Consider the following 19,173-nt stretch of genomic DNA (forward strand, 5'->3'; position numbering starts at 1 on the left):
AAAATGAAGCAAGAAAAGCTTGCAGGCCATTATATTCTGCATAACTAGTTGCCAAAGTGAGCGGTGCGGATGCCTGGCCTCTGGCTATAGGCGTTTTAGGAACCACGGAGCGGCAAGTCGAGAATAATTCACTCTGCTGATCGGTCATTTGTGCTGGCCTTTATTACCCTCCACTGTACACTCTTTATACAGAATGTTTTCACATATGGCTGAATACAGCTGGGCAGGCAGCCAGACAAATTTACAGTGGGCAAAAGCAAGCGAAGTGCGGAGCCATGGCGGCCGGATAGTGCAGACAGGGAGAATAATTACGTAATGCGGAACACACCTCGAGATTATCAGCGCCGGCTGTCGCTGAGCAACTGTAAAATGCGCCCGCAGCAGTCATTCACTCCACGTGGTCGACCGTCTTTCCAGGTTTCTGGCAGAGGGATCTCTAAACTGTTCGTGAATTCAAGAATATCTGCCGCTAAGTGACGTTTTCAGGCATTGACTGATGGCGAAACGAACATCGGAAGGCACAATGCCGGCCATACTTTCTCTCTTTCACTCTCCTCTCTTTCTTTCTCAGCCTGCTGGAGTCCGTCCTCCTATGCCACTTCACGAAATTGTTTTCGCGTCGCGATAATTTATAGATAAAATTAGAAATCAGTTCTCGTATACATTCGTGTGTGTGCTTCTGCCATTACATGTTGAAATCGCGCGGGAGGTATTTCGTTTGTGTGGTCTCCTTGAAAACCATGCTTGCTTCTCTTAACACGTTCCGGTGTCCTAGTACCATTCCCGAGCTTATTACATGCCTGTCCAGCGTGAAGCCACCTGTTCTGAGGCGTTTCTCCGTTGTTGGGCTCAGCAGGTTGCTACACGCGAACTGTTAGAGAGGAGGAGATAACGAGAAAAAAAAAATTGAGTACACTGATCTCTTGTTGCATATGGTAGGAGTCTGTTGTACGCCACTATATTAAAAAGGGAACATTATTAGCGTTGCCAATTGGGCTAGTTTGTTACTATCATTCTTTTGTATGTTTGCTTTGAAAAGCCCAGCAATCCAAAATCTCGACTAATGAACTAAATTGCAACGCTAGAAGGATAAAAATTAAAACATTGGTTCAGAGTCATGGCGATATTTCGAAAAGAGCTTCGGTGCCCGGACAACTGTCCTTGTTGAAACATCGACTTTGAACTTAAGCAATGATGTCATGGGTCATTTCGATTTCGGCTAAATGCAAAACGCCTGCTGGATAGGCATTCCTGTGCATTAAGCAACATCAGATTGCCGAAATTAATACAAAGCGCGTAGGCACGTACAAACGCACGTAGATATCAATCCATCAAGTGATAATGAATTATCGAGTATGAAAAATCTCAGTCCCTGTTGCGATGCTTGCAACGTTTCCTGGCACAAAGGCGTAGTTACCTTTGCCGGCCAAGGATTCTTCGACACTTCCTACAGCTGCCTCAATCTGTTCTTCTACGGTGACGTCCATCTGCAACACCCTGATATTGGCTTGTTGTTTGAGAACCTTGGCGCCATCCCCGCAGGCGTCCAGGCAACCGGCAAAGACAAAAAATCCTTCCCCCGCCAGTCGGTGGGCCAGGATGTGACCGAAACCAGTGTCGCATCCTGTGATAAGATGGTGCGCAGTTCTGCAATTAAAAGCATATTCTTAGATAAACATGGGCAATGGTGCCATTAGAAGGCTGAAAAGATTACTGAGAAATAATACATCATTGGTGGCACAGAGGCTCATCAACAATCAAGGTACTTTTATTCCCAAACGAGATGGACAAACAAGATGGATGCGCCTCATTGAACCGACGCGCTAAGATATTGACTTTAATAAGGACCACGAAAGAGCAAAATTCATTGCATAATACTGCCAGCACCATTTTTTGTTATTAAGATGGGTACATAATTGGTACTTGTTTTACGTGGGTTTGTAGATGAATGTAATGTGGTCCAAAAACAAAATAAAAATAATTAAAATTTATGGTTTATATAGTTTATGGAGGTTTAACGTCCCAAAGCGACTCAGGCTAAGAGGGACGCCATAGTGAATGGCTCCGAAAATTTCGACCTCCGGGGGTTCCTTAACGTGAACCGACATCACACAGTGCCCGGGCCTCTAGAATTTCGCCTCCATCGAAATTCGACCGCCACGGCCGAGATCAAACTCGCTTCGGGTAGGCAGCCGAGCGCCATAACCACTGAGCCACCGCGGGGCGCAAAAAAATTAATAAGCTAAAAAAAATAAGAGCTGTTCAGTAGTCTCGCTGCCAACCAAGGTCTGCAATGTCCCAAAACAGGAAAACGCCTGCAAGAATATTTGGTCTGTGTTAAAAATAAACATGCCACCAGGCTTTGTGCAGGGTTAAAATTCCTCTTTGTGCCAGTTGGTTGATTCTTGAATCATAAGAAGACATCCCAAAAAAGAAATGGAACACAGAATTCCTGTCCTGCGTTTCGCTTCTTTTTTGCGCTGTTCTCTTATTATTCAACGTTCTGCAGGACCATCAAATGGGTCTCATGCAGCACCCTTAGAACTCGTGGGCTCGGGTAGATCTGTAGGCTGGTGATGGAAAATCAGCTACCCTGCACGGCCCAAATAGAATCCTACTGGTCTATGTCGCACTGGCTGTATCCACGCAAGAGCAGACAGCACGTCCGTGGAGGAGACATGTAGAAGTGAGCTTTAAATGAACTGCTCTAAGTAACAGCACAAACTGTTATAGTTAACGGGAACTACAAGCAGAAAAAGGCTGAAGATTCATCACAAGAAACCACAGAGAGTTTGGCTCTATCGACATGTTTATGACCAGGTACTCAAAACTGTGCGAAAGTAATTGAGATCGGGGTTGTAAACAGAGCATGACGCTTCACCTTGTACACTACTCTGTGCTTGTACATGGAATATGAGCCACATTTTCTCCACCGTACACAGACTGCGTCGTACAGGAGGGCGCAACCCACCTGTGATTAAGACGGCTTTCCCTCTAGGATTGACGGACCCGTTGAAGAAGAACCGGCGGGCATACCACAGCCACCAGTAAAGTGAGACTACTGCAAGTGCTCCAGTGGTGAGGTTGACTACGAGCTGCACCAGAACCGGTGTCCGAGAACCCAGGAGGCACAGAAAGGGGGCGGCAAATATGAGCAACCTGCTGACGGTCTGCATGCTGCAATGAGACAAGGAGAGACTCAAGAGATTTTTTACCTGATTCCTGAGGCAGGGTTAGGGAGAATTTCTAGGAAGCACTTATGTAGTAAATAAGATTTGCGTGTTGTAGAGTGGAAACCGTGTGCAGTCGACCCCAACAAGGCGTTTTTGAATGCTTGCGAGGGGATGCGGTATATACATTCAATGGTTTGTGACGTAAGCAAGATGATACTGTTGTCTCCGGCTTGGGGTAAAAGACAACTACATCTTAGAACAGACTGTGAAAGTATAAAACTTCATTTTAAAGGCGATGTATTTTTAAAACCCCGCAATTCGTGCTCGTGAGAGTCAACCCACGCTTTGGGTGCAGGCCGGCAGCGGGACCATATAGAAACGCATGTAAACAAAGCTTCGCGAGAACATGTCCTCGTTCCACAGAGCTGAAAGCGCGGCTTCACTGCTCTGGTGTCAACCCAATCCACCGTATATTTTTACTTCACTATAACCATGCCTAAGATTATGAGGGCATCCGGAAAAGCATTTTCAGTCATTTAAATCACCGAAAACGAGTATGTGTGGTTTGTGTTCAAGGTTTCCAGAATAATTACATAGAAAGCAATCAGTGTGCTTTCTGTGGGAGGCCCGCAAAAAAATGTGGGAATCATAATATTATTGTACTGTGTTTCTATAAAAGAACGAACGATTTTGTAGTAAGAGAGAGAGCTCTTTAATGAAAAACAGATTTTAGCCAGCGTGAATATTCGCTAATATTCGGTAATAGCGGAGTAAAGATGGAAGAAGGATGCTACAAAAGAGTGCGGTCATTGAAGACGGTTGTAACGCATTAGTTCACTGCATGATGCCTTCTCTGGATGAGACCGAAGTTTGGTTTGGTTTAATTTATGGGATTTAACGTCCCAAAGAAACTAAGGCTATGAGTGAAGCCGTAGTGGAGGGCTCCGGAAATTTCGACCACCTGGGGTTCTTTAACGTGCACTGACATCGCACAGTACACGGGCCTCTAGAATTTCGCCACCATAGAAATTCAACCGCCGCGGCCGGGATTGAACCCGCGTCTTTCGGGTCAGCAGCCGAGCACCATAATCACTGAGCCACCGTGGAGACCGAAGTCAGGTGCTGTGCATGTACAGCGGGGTGATAGTGTTCGGGCCAGTTATAGTTTGTCTAAAACACCAAAAGCGTCTAAATCGGCAAACAATATCATTGCACGTCGCTGCTATCTGTAGCAGCCTAAATAACCTACTATAAAGACGCTGGTTAATTACACTCTTTAGTCGTGTGGTGGTGGGGTAGTGAGGAAAGGTGATGACTCGTTCTTGTTATGATGGCGCCTGCTTCGATTTTTTTACCTTCCGCATCCTTTTGCACTAAGTCTCCATGGACTGGTTTGCGGGGAGTTTCAGTTAACTACAAACTACAGAAAAAGTGACTGGAGTGCTTGTATTTTTAGCTTCCACTACAGAAAAAGAAGTAGATGTTAACCGCTCTCAGCACACTCTAAAGAGATTTTTCTGGAACTAAATTTGCCTAAATTTGTTTACAAGTAGCACCTTTACACCCCCCGAACTGGGCACAATGTATGGCTGCCACACCCTTATATTGGTGGATCAGAGGCACTGTGGCACCATACTGTAGATATCTGCGCAGTTTCCTTAGTTTCACAGGTCTTGATAGTTTTACAGATGCAGAAGTACTAACTGCCCTTTAAAAGCATGGGCCCTTTTCGTACTGCCTGCGCTCTTGAAGATAATATGAAGTTCCTACAAGAAGTTGCCTACAACGGGCCTCAAAATGCAATTATATTACGGCATTCCCAGTTATAAAACTATGGTACTATGTTATGTATTTCACGGCGGGTCAGTGCAGTCAAAGTTATGCCATGCGCATCATGTTCACGGAGTACTTTCGTTAGAATACCCTGAAAAGAAAAGGCCTCCAATACAGCCAATCTCCAGCGAACCCGCTCGCACAGCAACGATATGCTATCATGTGCCACATAAGCCAGATGAACAAAACAGACTGAGGCGTGATTTGAATGAGTCGTACAAAGTATCTGAGGAGGTAAAGTTGGACATAGAAGCAAATCCTAGCCGCACGTCCTATGGTTAGCCAGGATGCTTTCTCCACTTTTATATATTTCATTTATACAGGCCCCCTTTTGGACTGAGTGGCTTTTGGCAGTTGAGCTAAGATAAATAAGTTAAATTTGATAATTGTAGAGACACAAATTAGTGATAGCTACACGCAAGAAACATGCAGCTTTCATTTATTAGAAAACTGAAACAGCTGAGAAAAATTCAGACGCACGCTTGAACAGCTGTAAAATTTCTCACAAAGTTCAAGAGCACCTCTACGCCCTTAAGCACCTCTGCTCTACATAGATCTGCAACACTGTTGCACCAGTGCACCAATAAAGTGCATTGATGTATTAATGATGTAGGCGTGCTCAGTGCATAATTTTCTAAAAAACAAGAAAAATGTACACAGTTCAAAGGGGCGGCGTTCTTAAGTGTGCAAATTGGTTTTGCTGTTCACTGATTCATTTTCAGATACCGCCTGGTAAGCTGAGGCAATATTGGGCTCTCTGTCGCCTTAACTAGGCAAAACTAATTTTTAATGGGGGAAAAGGAACAAGAAATGTCAGTTAGGCTGAGGCCATTGCAGACATTACAATCATAAAGATCTGTAACTAAATAAAAAAAATTACTCAATTTTCACGGCACAGCAGTATATATTAACCTGAGCTGATCTTCTGGTATGATATAAAAGAAGAGTTTCATATGATCTGAAATCATCAGGTGGTAAAGAGAACGCACAGAAGACATGTGTTACGAGTCCATAATGTGCACCATGGAGGGCCTCGCTTGCAGCCTATTATTGTGGAATTGGGAATAAAATTAAAAGCGCGTATTTTAGGAAATTGCAAGCGAATCGAGTGCCTTGAAGCAGAAAGCACGAAAAATATTTGGAGAAAGTACAACGAGAATGTACAATGAAAGTACAATAAGGCTGTCGTAATGAGGCGCTGGGGGGGGGGGGGGCGGGGTTATTCAATGAGAACAAAAACGATAGCCAGGCAACACACCTTGCAGACTACTTCAGATCAGTACGAAATGAATGAAGTGGCACACACAGCAAAGTTTCATACGCATATCAGATGTCTTGCCAGTAACCGTACTCAGGGTGGAAAACCAGAGGCAAAAAAAACTAAAGCACAAAAAAAACAGCGCTGAACCACGTTCATGCTTCCGCTGAAACGGCAGGATCGGCACTAAACGCTGCGCAGTGCCTTGTTTGTGTTACAACATGACCTCATGGGCCCTTGTTTATCGCGCCTTGTTTACAACGGCATTGAACCACAAACTCACCCAAGCCTTGCACACTTGTATGTTGCCGGAAAACGACTTTGCCTTCACGTTGTACCGGCACTAAATACTTAATGCGGGGTGCCGGCTAGGCAGCCTTAATCCACTGAATCCGGTTTCTCAGTCGACGGCCGTTGCTGGCGCGGCCAAAAGTGGGCCCCCCAAAAAATGGGGCGGTAAGAGAGGGAGAAAAAAAAGAGGACACCCCGAGCTGCGGCGACCAGCGTAACGGGGAATCAATGGACAGGAAGTTGTCGTGCCCACTTTTTCGGCGCGCGTAACAGCGGGCGAGTTGCTGCTGCTGCTGATGATGATGATGAGCTCAATTTGGAATAGAAAACCACCCAGGTATATCTCTTCGTGCCCGCATTGACCAGCGCGGCGCATTCGAGAAGGCGCCTAGCATAAATGGAATATCTGCTATGAAGCCTCACAAACCTGTACAAGGTACTTGGTAGGAAGAAAGCGCAAAAACGACAACCACAGGGAAGGACAAGACGCAACCAAATGTCTTCCTACCAAGTATGGATTACCAACTAGCCCAGCACCATGCTTTATTGAAGTCCTGTACAAGGTTTTGTATTCGAGCACCATGATCGCAGCGTCCATTGCGTTTAGTTGTCCTACCGCACACACTACTCGGCGTCGTCATTCGATTGAAACCACACGTGTATTCTTTCAAAAACCTCCTTCTCTCCTTCTTCAGTTCCCGTGTGAATGAGTTGGATGAATCCCTCCGGAAACTGCCAGCTAATCAACTTAATGATCAATTGTATACTAATGTGGCAATTTAACATTTCCGCTCTTTCGTTTTTTGTTGAGTATTCTCTTGTATAACTCGGTAATAAATTTGGTATGTTTTTTTTGCATTTCTGCTTGTTTTGTTTTATTAACATGCCCACGCTGCAATGTCTGTCAGTTCAGATAGTGCTATATCTAAATAAATGAATGATACCATCGCTGAAAATTTTTAAAACAGCTCAGCTGAGAGGGGAGAGATTAAAGGTCTTCTTAGTTCACAGAAGGTATGGCTAGATCTTGTTAGATATGGTTAGACAGCAAGAAGGGGCCCCATAGCCAAAACCTTTTATCCCTATTACAATCAGAAGAAACAAAGACCAGTTGAATACAAAAACGATTGGGTTGGCTGTCAAATTACAAAATTACGTAAAGAAGCTATATCCCAATTTCAGCGTATGATGTTACGAGTGCAATGGCGATTTAAGAGAGAGAAAGCCGCCCATACCTGCAGCATGAGAATGGAATAGTTTAGAAGTTCAAGCATTATCGGAACATAACGCTGCTACGTCGACGGAAAAGTAAAACCATCATTAATTATTCATTCAGCATTTGTAAGCGTGCATTTTTAACTATAAAAAGAGGTCGATGTTTTTGGTAGGTACTTTCGGCTGATAAATTTTTGGGTATTGTTTCGCTGTGCCATTGCAATTGAGAAAAGCACGCAAGCACTGAAAAAAAGCGAGCGATAAAAGTGAAGACGATCAGAATGCCAGTTCACCATGCAGTAAAATCAGGCATGGATTAAGTGTTATTTTCTGATCAACTATTGCAGGAAAAGAACGCCTTGATAGACCCATCAGAAGCAGACTTCTGAAATACGAGCAACTGCTGACTTCCACAAGGCCCTGCTGCGAATCGCAGAAGCACATTCAACAAAAAATCCTACGTTGAAAATATTTTGTCAGTCTGACACCTAAGATGAAGGCGAACTGTCACGGTATCTTCGGATGGCCGTTTCAGAGCGCTGTAGAGCTTTGAGAGGCGAGCGCATACTCGACTGGTCGACATCAAGCGCTCTGATTACGTAAAATCGGCTGATTCTTTCCGAGCGCTCTTCTGCTGCTCAGAGCAGAGCGTTCTGACCTACTCAGAGCGGTTGTGCACTGTGGGTCACGTGCATTCATCCCACGATTCCAAGCTCAGCGCTGGCATGACGGTGATGCAAGGTCGGTGTATAGTGGTAGAGCTACTTACATAGAAGCCTGACGTTCCAAACATGGCGGCTTATGGTGCATAATCAGCGCTCTCTTCGAAGTGTGCAGACATCTAAGCTATGACGTCATAATTAAAAAACAAAAACAAAAACGTGGTTTCATAGGTGATTTTTCGCTGGAGAAAGAGGTCGTCGAACGTCTTAAGGTCCAGCGCCGCACACGAGACAAAGACGAAGAAAGAAGACATGACGAGCGCAGACTGCCGGCGCTGTATTTTAGAACTCCGCGCTCGTTGTGCCTTCTTCCTTCTCCTTTGCGTCGAGGGTCGCTTTAAAGTTCAAGGCGTAACATAGAAGCAGGCCCAACCATTTGTTCTTATATATCCCGGTGTTACACTTACAGGGTATAGTTATAGCTCCTCGTTTGAAAACTGTTCTTGAACACCCGGGTTTGTTAGCGATGGGTTGTCACAGGATTGTGCCCATTGAGTTTAGGTGACATAAAGGAGAGAACATTGCATATGTTCAACCGAAATCAGTTTATTAGTTAAAAAGTCACAACGCACAACTTGCAAGAGTGACACAAAAAAAGGTTCCTTAACTAACCCAACGAGACAGGTTTAGACTTTGCAGGAGCGGAGATCACGCTAGTTGCATCATGTGCATAAATGGCGTGAGTGCTGTAAATTACGCTACACTTTCCCGTTTAAGTGAGGGCTGCTTTTTAGAACACATGAAGGACAGACATTTTCGGCTGTTATAGACACTTATTGGAAAAGGCATACCATAGTACCAAAGTTACTGTAAAACCCTATCGTTGCAATGTAATGACAGCAGAGAAGGTCTCACTTTCCTAGGTAGCCCCAGTTTTTCGTGTGCTGTGCGCTCTTCGTCTCGAAACACAGCGCCTTTCCGCAGGCAGCAGCATAAAAACTGCACGGCTAGAATTGTGGCTGGTATGGCAAAAAAAAAACAAGCGCGCACACGTAGACGAAGAGAGCGTTGCGCAAGGGCAAACGTAATCAAGCGCTTGAAATCAACGCTGATAAAATGCGAGCAACCGCACACAACGAAGTCGCGAGATGATGAGATACGCCGGCCAAGGCCGGCAGTAGCCGGTAGCTTGCGGCAAGCAAGCCGAAGAGTATAGTCAGGGCGGATGACATAAGAGCCAATGGCCGCTAGTGTGAGAGAAAGCGAAGATAGTAACTATTTTAATAAAAAAGGTGTTTTACTTGCCAACCAAAGGTACACAATTAAAACTTTGTTTAAATTAGCAATTAAAATTTTGTTTTAATCCCTATTGATTATATATATGTAATTTTTAATTTTTTCTGATTTGCATATGGTCGCACACTTCATTTTGGCGCTTAAGCTCCTCAGTCCTACTGATGTCGCTGGCGCTTGGTTCTAGAGCGCATTCGAGCTCCGTATTTGCGACCTATCTAAACTGACCTTGTCCGCGCTGCTAGCAGCCACGGTGACTGTTCAAACGCAAAGACGCAATGAGCTATCCCGGTCTTCCATTTTTCACTGCGCTTCGCGCTCGCTCTCTTCCATCTTGCACTGTGCCCTCGTTAGATCGCTTTGACCGAGGAACGGCGGCAAAGCCACTCAATGCAGGAACGGACGGTTTAGAACGGCGCTGAAAAAAATACAGTTTTACGGCGCTTTATAGCAGTAGTGGCGTAGTCGGGGAACTGGCCCAGTTGGTAGAACTTATCGTGTGGGCTGCTTTTGGCACCAAGGCCAAGAGCAGATGCTTATAGTGGAGCACCCCTTCGCGCGCGGAATAGATGAGCAGTTCTCGACCACTAGGTAACGCCGAAGACGCAGCGATGCCTTCGAGCCAGCGGCGGCCTGTCCTAGGCACTTCTGTCCCCGATAGCACACTTCCCAGAAGGTGGTGGAAGCTTGTAAAGCAGCCGTTCATCATCATCATCGTGATTAGAAGCCTGACTACGCTCACATCAGTACAAAGGCCCCTCCCATATCTCTCCAATTAACGCTGTGCACTTAACCCCTCAGTGCAATCTAAACATCTGTTACGGTTCTTTATCTTACATGCACATCTTGGTTCCATCATGTTGTTCACTGCAATACGGTTAAGCATCGAATCCTTGCAGAGGGCAGAAAAAAACAACTCGAAGCTGTGAACTGTGCCCTACCTTCTTTAGTTTGTTGGATAATGCACAGCCTTTGTCAAAAGTTTAGAGCCCATGGGAGTTTGCTTCTGGGCGGTGCCGTGTGGTTCGTTACGCATCAACAGCGTTACAAATCTTTTAAAATCAAGATGACGTCTGGTCTTCTCTTCTACAAAGGTGAAGACTTTCACATATGCTGCCGTAACCCTACTACATATGGCTTAGAAGCAAACCACACTGGGCTCAAAACTTTTGACAAAGGCTGTATGTACGTAGGAAATGACTTTCTTTCCGCTTTTTGGCGTTCTATGCTACGGCCGTTTCTGTTTCTGTTTAAGCAACCATTCAGCATAAAGAACTGCATGTGCTTTGTGTTGCCTGCCTGTCACAGTTTGGACGATTGCTGAGCGAAACTATTTTTCTAGTAGCAGCTCGCGCGATTTCTTTTGGGCGCTCTTCAAACATGAATTGACAGTGACTCCCTTGACTAGTTTGGAATGCTCCGAACCGCATTGTAGGTGTGGTTTATTAGGGCGAAGTTTATGTGCCCCACACATGCGGTTGTCAATGAATACAATTTTGAAATCTATAAAGCAAACTGTTTGATTTGCCGGAAGTTCTTCGTCAGGGTTAGTGGATTAAGACACGCGCAAAGAACGGTGTGGGTTCCCTTGTGATATCGTCCGTGTCCGCATGGGGCATTAAAAAAAAACATGATTAATCAACCAGCCCACACCTCTACGCTTGAAACTATGTACCTACATCATCGTTACGTGCGGTCTCCCGTACTTTAATCATGCGGCCTATGTGGTCTAGGATATATAGTGCCGATTAAGTTAATATTTTCCCAATCTATACTGGCACCCTGATTCCAAAATGCATGCCATAACATTAATCGCAACTTACGTCGCAAATTACGTCGCAGCTTATTTCTCCAGGTGTTCCAATACAGCGATTCCTCCATCCTTTCTACGCAAGTATCACTGCTGTAAAGGTCAGTGGGGAAGTACCCTTGCCATCTTGCGCATTTATGAGGCCTTTCGGCGTAAACCTGCTGATGACGGTGAGAGGCTCAACTAGACAGGTGAAAGACATGAGAGCGCAAAACGGCAACACGGACGAGTAAGGGAACAGGACGAGAGCTGCTGCGGTTCCCTTACTTGTCCGTGTTCCCGTTTTGCGCCCTCATGTCTTTCACGAATACGCACCAACAAGCCCAGCTGCAAGTACTTCTTAGTCATCTAGACAGGCCCGCGTTTTGCTTTTCTACGAGGAGCATAATGAATAGCTTACCTTGAGTTCATAGACAATTCCTGACTTTCATCCATCTAACTCTAGTGTTAAAGGTTTGCTTCCAGGAAGTCTATATCTTAGCATCGGGGACACATTCAGTAGAAAGTGACGCGCGTTTCCACGGCAGGGACCTTAAGTGGGCCATTGGAAGAAGAATAAAAGTGATCTAACGAGCTAACCAGTGACCTTCAAGGAGGTAAGGTAATTACTAGGTCGTACAAGTCTGTGTGATCGAATGAACCAAATGCGTTGGCTCGAGCTCCTCGAAATAACTTGATAAGCACGCGTACCCGCTTTAATTAGGCAAGCGATGTTCGCGATACCAGCGGCGACTGCTCTAAGATACGCGTATATGCGCCTGTAGCAACACGTGTGAAGGACAAGGCCGGCCTATCAGTATAGATGATACGTGTTCCAGCTTTAGAAGTCTGCTGACTGGAAAAGGGGCCCCAGTTTTCGCTTCGCCAAGGCTACCGTTGTTATCAGTCTTTATCAGACCGAGAAGAGAAATGGTAATCAGCAAATCAGACAAGAAAAAGAAGGTTGGGGGTTGTATAACAAGAAGAAAGTGAAAGTCCCGTTCGAGGAGTTCCCGTACTAAACAACCGCGATCATGAAGGGAAACGGGTTTCACACCGGCTGCAGGGCGGAAGGACCTCGCGCAATCAGCGAGATGACGCTGGACTTGGCAGCGTAGAGGTAGAGCAGTTTCCCCAAATACATAAGCCTTGAAATTTCTTATTCTTGGAAACACAAGATAACGAACACAAAAACCGATAGTGTAGGTCTGTTCGATTCGCCTGCACTACGTGAACTGGTTCTAGCGGTGCTGCACTTCGCCATTCGTTTCAGCGCTGCAAGATGGCGCAGTCTGCACGACGCCATTCGTTTCACGAAAGTGAACTAAGCTTTCACATTGTGAAAGCTTAGTTCAGGAAAACTGTGCACCTCCTCGTGGTCGGTGCCAAAATGCTGCAGCTGCAGCCGCCATGGAAGCAGACGACGGCTTCCTCGGCAATGGCTTGCGCGACGATGGCTTGTGCTACGATGGCTTCCCCTTGGCAATAAACGCCGGATGTACTAATTATTCCACTTGTCGATGAGAACGGCGCCCCACACGGGCCCGACTCTTATGCAACGTGACTGGCCACCCGAGAAGGTGGCGACGGAGGTAGGGACAGCGTTCCTCGTTTCCTCGTGGCGCCTTGGATCTGTCGACCAGGTACTATCGCGCTCAATATGAGTTGCAACGCGCGGTCATCGACCGGGGCTCGTTCCGTGGTGTGCCTCCTCCAAACAGTCGCTCGCAATTCTGGGAGAAACTGCTGTTCCAGGAAACAACAGCTCCCCCGCTCAGGAAAAAGTTTCTCCCAGATTTCCGAGTGACTGTTTGGAGGAGGCACACCACGGAACGAGCCCCGGTCGATGACCGCGCGTTGCAACTCATATTGAGCGCGATAGTACATGCAGCATGATGCATGTTGTTGCAACATTAACTGCTTAACATGAAAGTTGGCCCGCGCACACCGCAGTCGTGTTCAATAAAAGAACACACGTGCCTTTCGCGTAGCTTCTTGCATCTCTCGACCAGGTACATGCAGCATGATGCATGTTGTTGCAACAATAACTGCTTAACATGCAAGTCGGCCCGCGCACACCACCGTCGTGTTCAATAAAAGAACACACGTGCATTTCGTAGCTTCCGCGATGTTGCAGTGGGGATGACTCGTGGCAATATTTATTCGCTTCGATGTAGTGTTTGATAATTCTTTTCGCGGTTGGGGATGTTCGCGGCCGTTGATGTGGGGTCCAGGCTGCTGGCTGCAACCTGGTGGCGAAGCCAAGGCTAGCAGACGGCCAGGCATGCACTCGACCATTCGTTTTGGAAGCAGCCAGGGCAAATGTGCGCTTGAATTGCGGGAACTGGCGCTGTACGCTAACGGCACTTTACAGAACTGGTGCAGGGAGTGCAAGCGAATCGAACGGACCTTGTATCTCTCTTCGAGAGTAGAACTAAAAACGGAATCAATTGCAGTAAAGGCGTTCCGCTTTCTCGGGTGGCGCACAGATAGTGCTATCCTTAGTCTGGTTTGGTCAGATCTACATTGTACGGTGGACACTAGCCTCTACTCTGGCGAGGCGCAATACATATGGCAGGCGCGATTTTGCTACACGAACGCTCTGCGCAAATGTGGCGCGCGGCTTTGCTCTGTCATCCTTGAAGTAATAGCCACGACGAAGCGCCACCTGTCGACACTGCCGTGAAACTAAATGATGTGGCTATCGGCGGCGCAGCAGATTGAGGCAACGCGCCAGTGCAGAGCCACGATCTTTGAAATAAGTGCGCGCTTAATATACGAAGACTGAGGTGTTAAAAGGGACAGGAAGGACTGGACAAAGACGCGACTTCCAATATAATAACGGCCTTTGAAGCCAGGCATGCTTTTATGATATATGAAGGGCGTGTGAAAATGAAAAGGTGAATAAGCAAAAACAAAGAGAAGGCAGGTAGGTGTGTCTGGGTAAAAGTCGAAAAAACAAGGCGGCCAAGAGAATATATGTATTGTATGTAAAAAGGCCAAATTAAAAATTAAACTAGGCGAGGAATATCGTCATGCAGTGAAAAATATATAACATCGCGAAGAGAAGCTATATGAGCTAATATGCAAAGAATTGAAGCATAAAACACACAAGTAATAAGAGATATCTAAAAACAGACAGCAATGTATAAGGCATGAAAACATGTTGAAAACATTAAAAACAGAAAATGGTAAGATGAATGGGGGACACTCTAGATATAACCATCCAAAAAGGACTGTTTTGTGTTGAAAGAGGATGGAAACCATGGCAAAACACTTGTCTTATGCTTGAAATATACTTATGCTTCTAAATGAAGTTCGTTATTGAGGAAATAAAATGGCGCGATATCTGTCTCACATATCTCGGTGGACCCCTGAACCGCTCCGTAAGGGAAGGGAGGAAGGTGGGAGTGAAAGAAGAAAGAGTGAAAGAGGTGCCGTAGTGGATGGCTCCGGAATAATTTCGACCACTTGGGGATCTTTAACGAGGACTGACATCTCATAGGACACGGGCGCCTTTTGCGTTCAGCCTCCATCGAAACGCGGCCGCCGCATTTACGGTCTACTTTACGGCCTGGTCCTGAGCTTCACTTAGAAAACGGATTTTGAGTTTGTGACGGCAGTCTTTATACTGGTGGCAATGCACCGCGAGGTTCTCGCCAGAGTTATTCCAACCATGAATCAACTATGCGAACCTTGACTGATGTGTGTCGGCACACGGCTGCCATGCGAATACAGGGAAGTCTATTTTTATTGGTGCGTTGGCCACAGGTATGAGTGAAATTCTTTAGGAGTTTGAAAAATAGTGCATGCCTCACTTTGTCGCCACTTCAGACACTCCTTATGCTGCTCATGAAGCACGCTTTGAGTCCCTTGATAGGCCACTTTAGAATGATGAGTGCACGGAAATAAGTAGAGCTAGATTTAATCATAGAAGAATTTGAAGACAGAACGAACGTAGAAGAAGGTGCGTAATGCGGAGCTAGCGCCTTCTTCGAAGTATGCCGACAACTAAATTATGAGGCCATAAAAAAGACAAACATGTGACATAACAGCCACGCGACCTTTGGAGGAAGAAGTGAATCAACGCACGTATGGAGGATCAGCGCGAGCAATGGGTTGTGAGAGAATTGTGCCCATTGACTATAGCTCACAGAAAAAGAGGCAAGAGTGCAAAATTGTAGTCGAAGTCAATTGATTAGTTTGAACTCATAACACACGCAACTCGGAATAGTGGCAACAAGAGGTAGTTGAACTAACCCTCAAGACAAGTTTAAACTTCGCACGAGCAGAGAACCAGCTAGTTGCCTCCTGTGAATAAATTGCCTGAGTGCTGTAAATTCCCTCGGCCATTTCCCGGTGAAATGAGGGCTACTTTTGTAGCGAAAGCTACATTGGCTACAAACTTGCGATTTCGCTGTGGCGGGGCTGCGAGAGGGCACAGAGACCGACCTTGAGCCGTTGCCTAACAACCGCCGCAGCTGGCGGACGCCGCGCGCTCGCCGCGCCATCTGGCATGACGTCACACCGCGCGCCTCGCCGCGGAGCCGCCGCCGCCGTTTGGTATGAAGTCACACCGCTTGCCTCGTCGTTGTGCTCGCTTTCGCTACGCATATCCTGGCATAGCCGAGCTAAGCCACTGCCAATTTTTTGAGAACACATGGTGGACAGACATTTCTGGCTTGTATAGGCACTCAGCGCAAACAGCATACCATTCTACCAAAGCGACTGTAAAGACCCACCATTGCAATATGATGCCAGCAGAGCAGTTCTCACTATTCCTGTCCTTTATGCCTTGCGTTTCCTGTGACTATGTATTTCACAAGCCTTTATGAAGGTAGCAGCATCAAAACTGTACGACTAGAATTGTGGCTGGTGGGAACAAAAAACAAGCACGCATACTTAGCCGACGAGAACGTAGCACGAGGACAAAAAGTAATCAACCGCTTCAAATCAACGCTGATAAAAGGCGAGCAGCCACGCGGAACGAGATGACGAGATACGCCGGCCATGGACGGTGGTAGCAGCCGGCTAGCGGCAAGCAAGCCTCAGATTAGTCAAGGTGGATGGCATAAGAGACACTGGCCGCTAGTGCGAGGGAACGTGAACATACGTATGATTTTATTAAAAAAACGCTTAGTACTTTTGAACCAAATGCACACGAGTAAAACATTTTTTTAAAAAGGGGTAAGTGAAATTGTCTTTTATCGTTATAAATTACAAATGTGTAATAAATCTGTAACCTGAAAAAAGATGTTAACTTGTAGCCCACTAGTGCTTACGGCTTTGGTAGAAAGCCAGGAGTTATTTGTAAATGAATAAATATTTTTTTTAGTGTGATAGAACTGATCAGGAGGTTCATAGCCTAGCAAAATCGGCACATATTTGAATGTGTTTTATACGTGAAGTGCAATTACTCTGCATCCTTTCAGTGCTGCATGAAGGTTGTTCTGTTAATTTTTGATTCCGACCAATGCTCTACCTTGGGTCCTGCAAAAGCTCGGCCCCGAAAGGCCATCGCTCTTGTCGCTTGGATTCCGTCCGAGTTTGTCACGCGAGGTCGAGGATATCTTCTGTAAGACCAGAACACCGCCCCAACCCCTCTCCTCTATACGCGCTGTAAGGGAGTCGCGTGTACAGGCTATCAATGTGTATGTGACAGGTACTGCCAACTGCGAGACAAATAAAATTTCTTACCTCACTTTCCACCCTTCACTGTCAGGATTTATCCACGCACTTGGGCATGCAAAGTCCGCCACCGCGGGTTCCGCTGGCAGCAGGCTTGGAAAAAAAATCCAGATGAAAAATTACGTCAGCCGCTCAGCTTCAAGGCTGACGACGGGGCGAGTTGAGCACTGAATCATCTTAAAACCGGCCTTTTCTGCCGTTTGGCGTCTTTAGGCTGGTTTTAAGATACCTCAGTTACGGGAACGAAAAACCAGGTCAGGCTTAACGACGACCGGAATTCAGACATACCACATACCGATGCGATGATCTTTACTCTTTCAGAAGTCGCGCAAGTAATAGGAAAAGAGAGTGCGAATTTCATTTTCCTCCAGCAAAATGAAGAGAAAAAAGGGGCAGAAAAAAAAAGAATTGAGCAAAAGCAAAACGAAAGTCCGCTAAGCAAACCACGCGGCATGCGAACCGTACGCTTCCAAGCGAATGCAAAGAGGGGAAATGCCTAAAGATGAACAGTCCTATGCCTGAGTTAGCTTAGGTCTGAGCTGACGGGGCGTGCCATCTCTCTGGGTATAAAAAATAAATACGGCACTAGCCATCACCATGAACCTGGGGCATCACGCTCCCATAGCCTTGAATGCGTCCTTCGGTAACGCCTGGCGATCCCTTGTTAACGTATTGAAGCCTACTAGTACAATACTGGCTAGAGGCCAGGCCAATATCTTCGCTGTTCATTACGGAGGTCCTCTATTTCTCTGAGCCAGCTATACTTGATATATCAAGCGTTGTTATGGGAGGCAATGGTGCGTCGAAAATTTATTGGTCGTAGAACTCTAGCCCTCGTCATTAGCTCAAGGACAACCGTAACAAAATTGTCTTGTTAATAGGATACAATGACAGAAGCATGACGTCGTTCCGCAAAGCAGTGATAAGCAACGTCATTAACTTTTACACCGTCGAGCATCCGTGCCTCTTTTTTTTTATTTACTTACCCCTATGTTCATCTATACGAACAAGCGAATCGTAACGAGTGAATGGATTCCATGAATATTTAGTAAAAAAAATACACCCTACAGGAGGCACACAAAAAAAAAGGTTAACAGTACATAACGAGCATTTTGTGAACTTTAGTTGTTGCGTTCTGCGTCACCTTAATGCCGTTTTCCTTACTATAAATAAGCACCGAAGGTGATGCGTTCCCATTCTGTTCAAGGGAAGCATTTTTATCGATCAGTTTGTGCGCAAGCAAGGGCGACAGTGAAACATTACGGACGTAATGGCAACATACGCTGTTCTGAGGACCCGCTGTGGACGATGTAGCGCCCGGCTCGGGTTTGATTCCTCGCTAAGAGCGCATGGCTATTTCTCAATCCTGAACGTTTTCTAATCTATTGAAACTCTGCCAGAGCTGACGCAGAAGCATTATTGGGTCTGTCGTTTTTAGTAGCAGCGCATTATTTTAATTTCAAGTAGGTGCTGCTTCATTAATACAGGAGGAAGTCAAGCAGAAAGTAACCATTGTATATCGTACCGCTTCATTCGAGCAATAGATACTGGCCATGCATGAATTCATATCGTAATAGAAAGGAATGAAAGTAAAACCGTAACTTACGTTTACATCAGAGCCAACCAAACACCCGCCTCTAGCCTTTTGCCATTTTTGCGTCTTGAACTGCGTTTCAGCGTTTGTGAGAGTGGCTCTGTTGGTTCTTTATCTGACCGTTCGACACGGAATGCGTTGTTCGATAATGAGTCACACACACAAGCAAAAACACAGAAAACGTTTTTCGTCAAGGGGGGGAGGGGGGCAAGGGGCATGACATGCAATTATAGAAAGGAGGGGGCCTGGAATTTCTTTTTACCACTAGTATCAAAGATGCTGACACTTGAGCCTTAGCCTTGCGCGTCCGAGCTCTTATGCGAGCAGATTGCGAGCGCTCCAGACAGATAAATCTGTCGTAGATATCGACACACTGG

General features: G+C 45.9%; 1 protein-coding gene across 5 annotated transcripts in view; it reads right to left on the reverse strand.

Moving 5' to 3' along the window:
• The window catches only part of LOC149329920 (estradiol 17-beta-dehydrogenase 2-like), a 73,956-nt gene that overhangs the window by 7,323 nt on the left and 47,460 nt on the right, over window positions 1-19,173 (reverse strand). For 2 of the 5 annotated variants that reach the window (XM_089560654.1, XM_089560656.1), the window contains exons 2-4: window positions 17,212-17,295; window positions 2,972-3,177; window positions 1,418-1,624 (exon numbers count right to left, since the gene is read on the reverse strand). In XM_089560654.1, coding sequence (XP_089416780.1) covers window positions 1,418-1,624; window positions 2,972-3,176 — 412 coding nt within the window. In that variant the 5' untranslated portion in view covers window position 3,177; window positions 17,212-17,295. Of the gene's footprint in view, window positions 1-1,417; window positions 1,625-2,971; window positions 3,178-16,996; window positions 17,101-17,211; window positions 17,543-18,808; window positions 18,838-19,173 lie in introns of those variants that run through there. The other 3 variants (XM_089560657.1, XM_089560655.1, XM_089560658.1) reach the window with 3 other exon arrangements.

Source organism: Amblyomma mixtum, chromosome 9, assembly GCF_055824585.1.
Source record: "Amblyomma mixtum isolate Tamu chromosome 9, ASM5582458v1, whole genome shotgun sequence".
NCBI lineage: Eukaryota > Metazoa > Arthropoda > Arachnida > Ixodida > Ixodidae > Amblyomma > Amblyomma mixtum.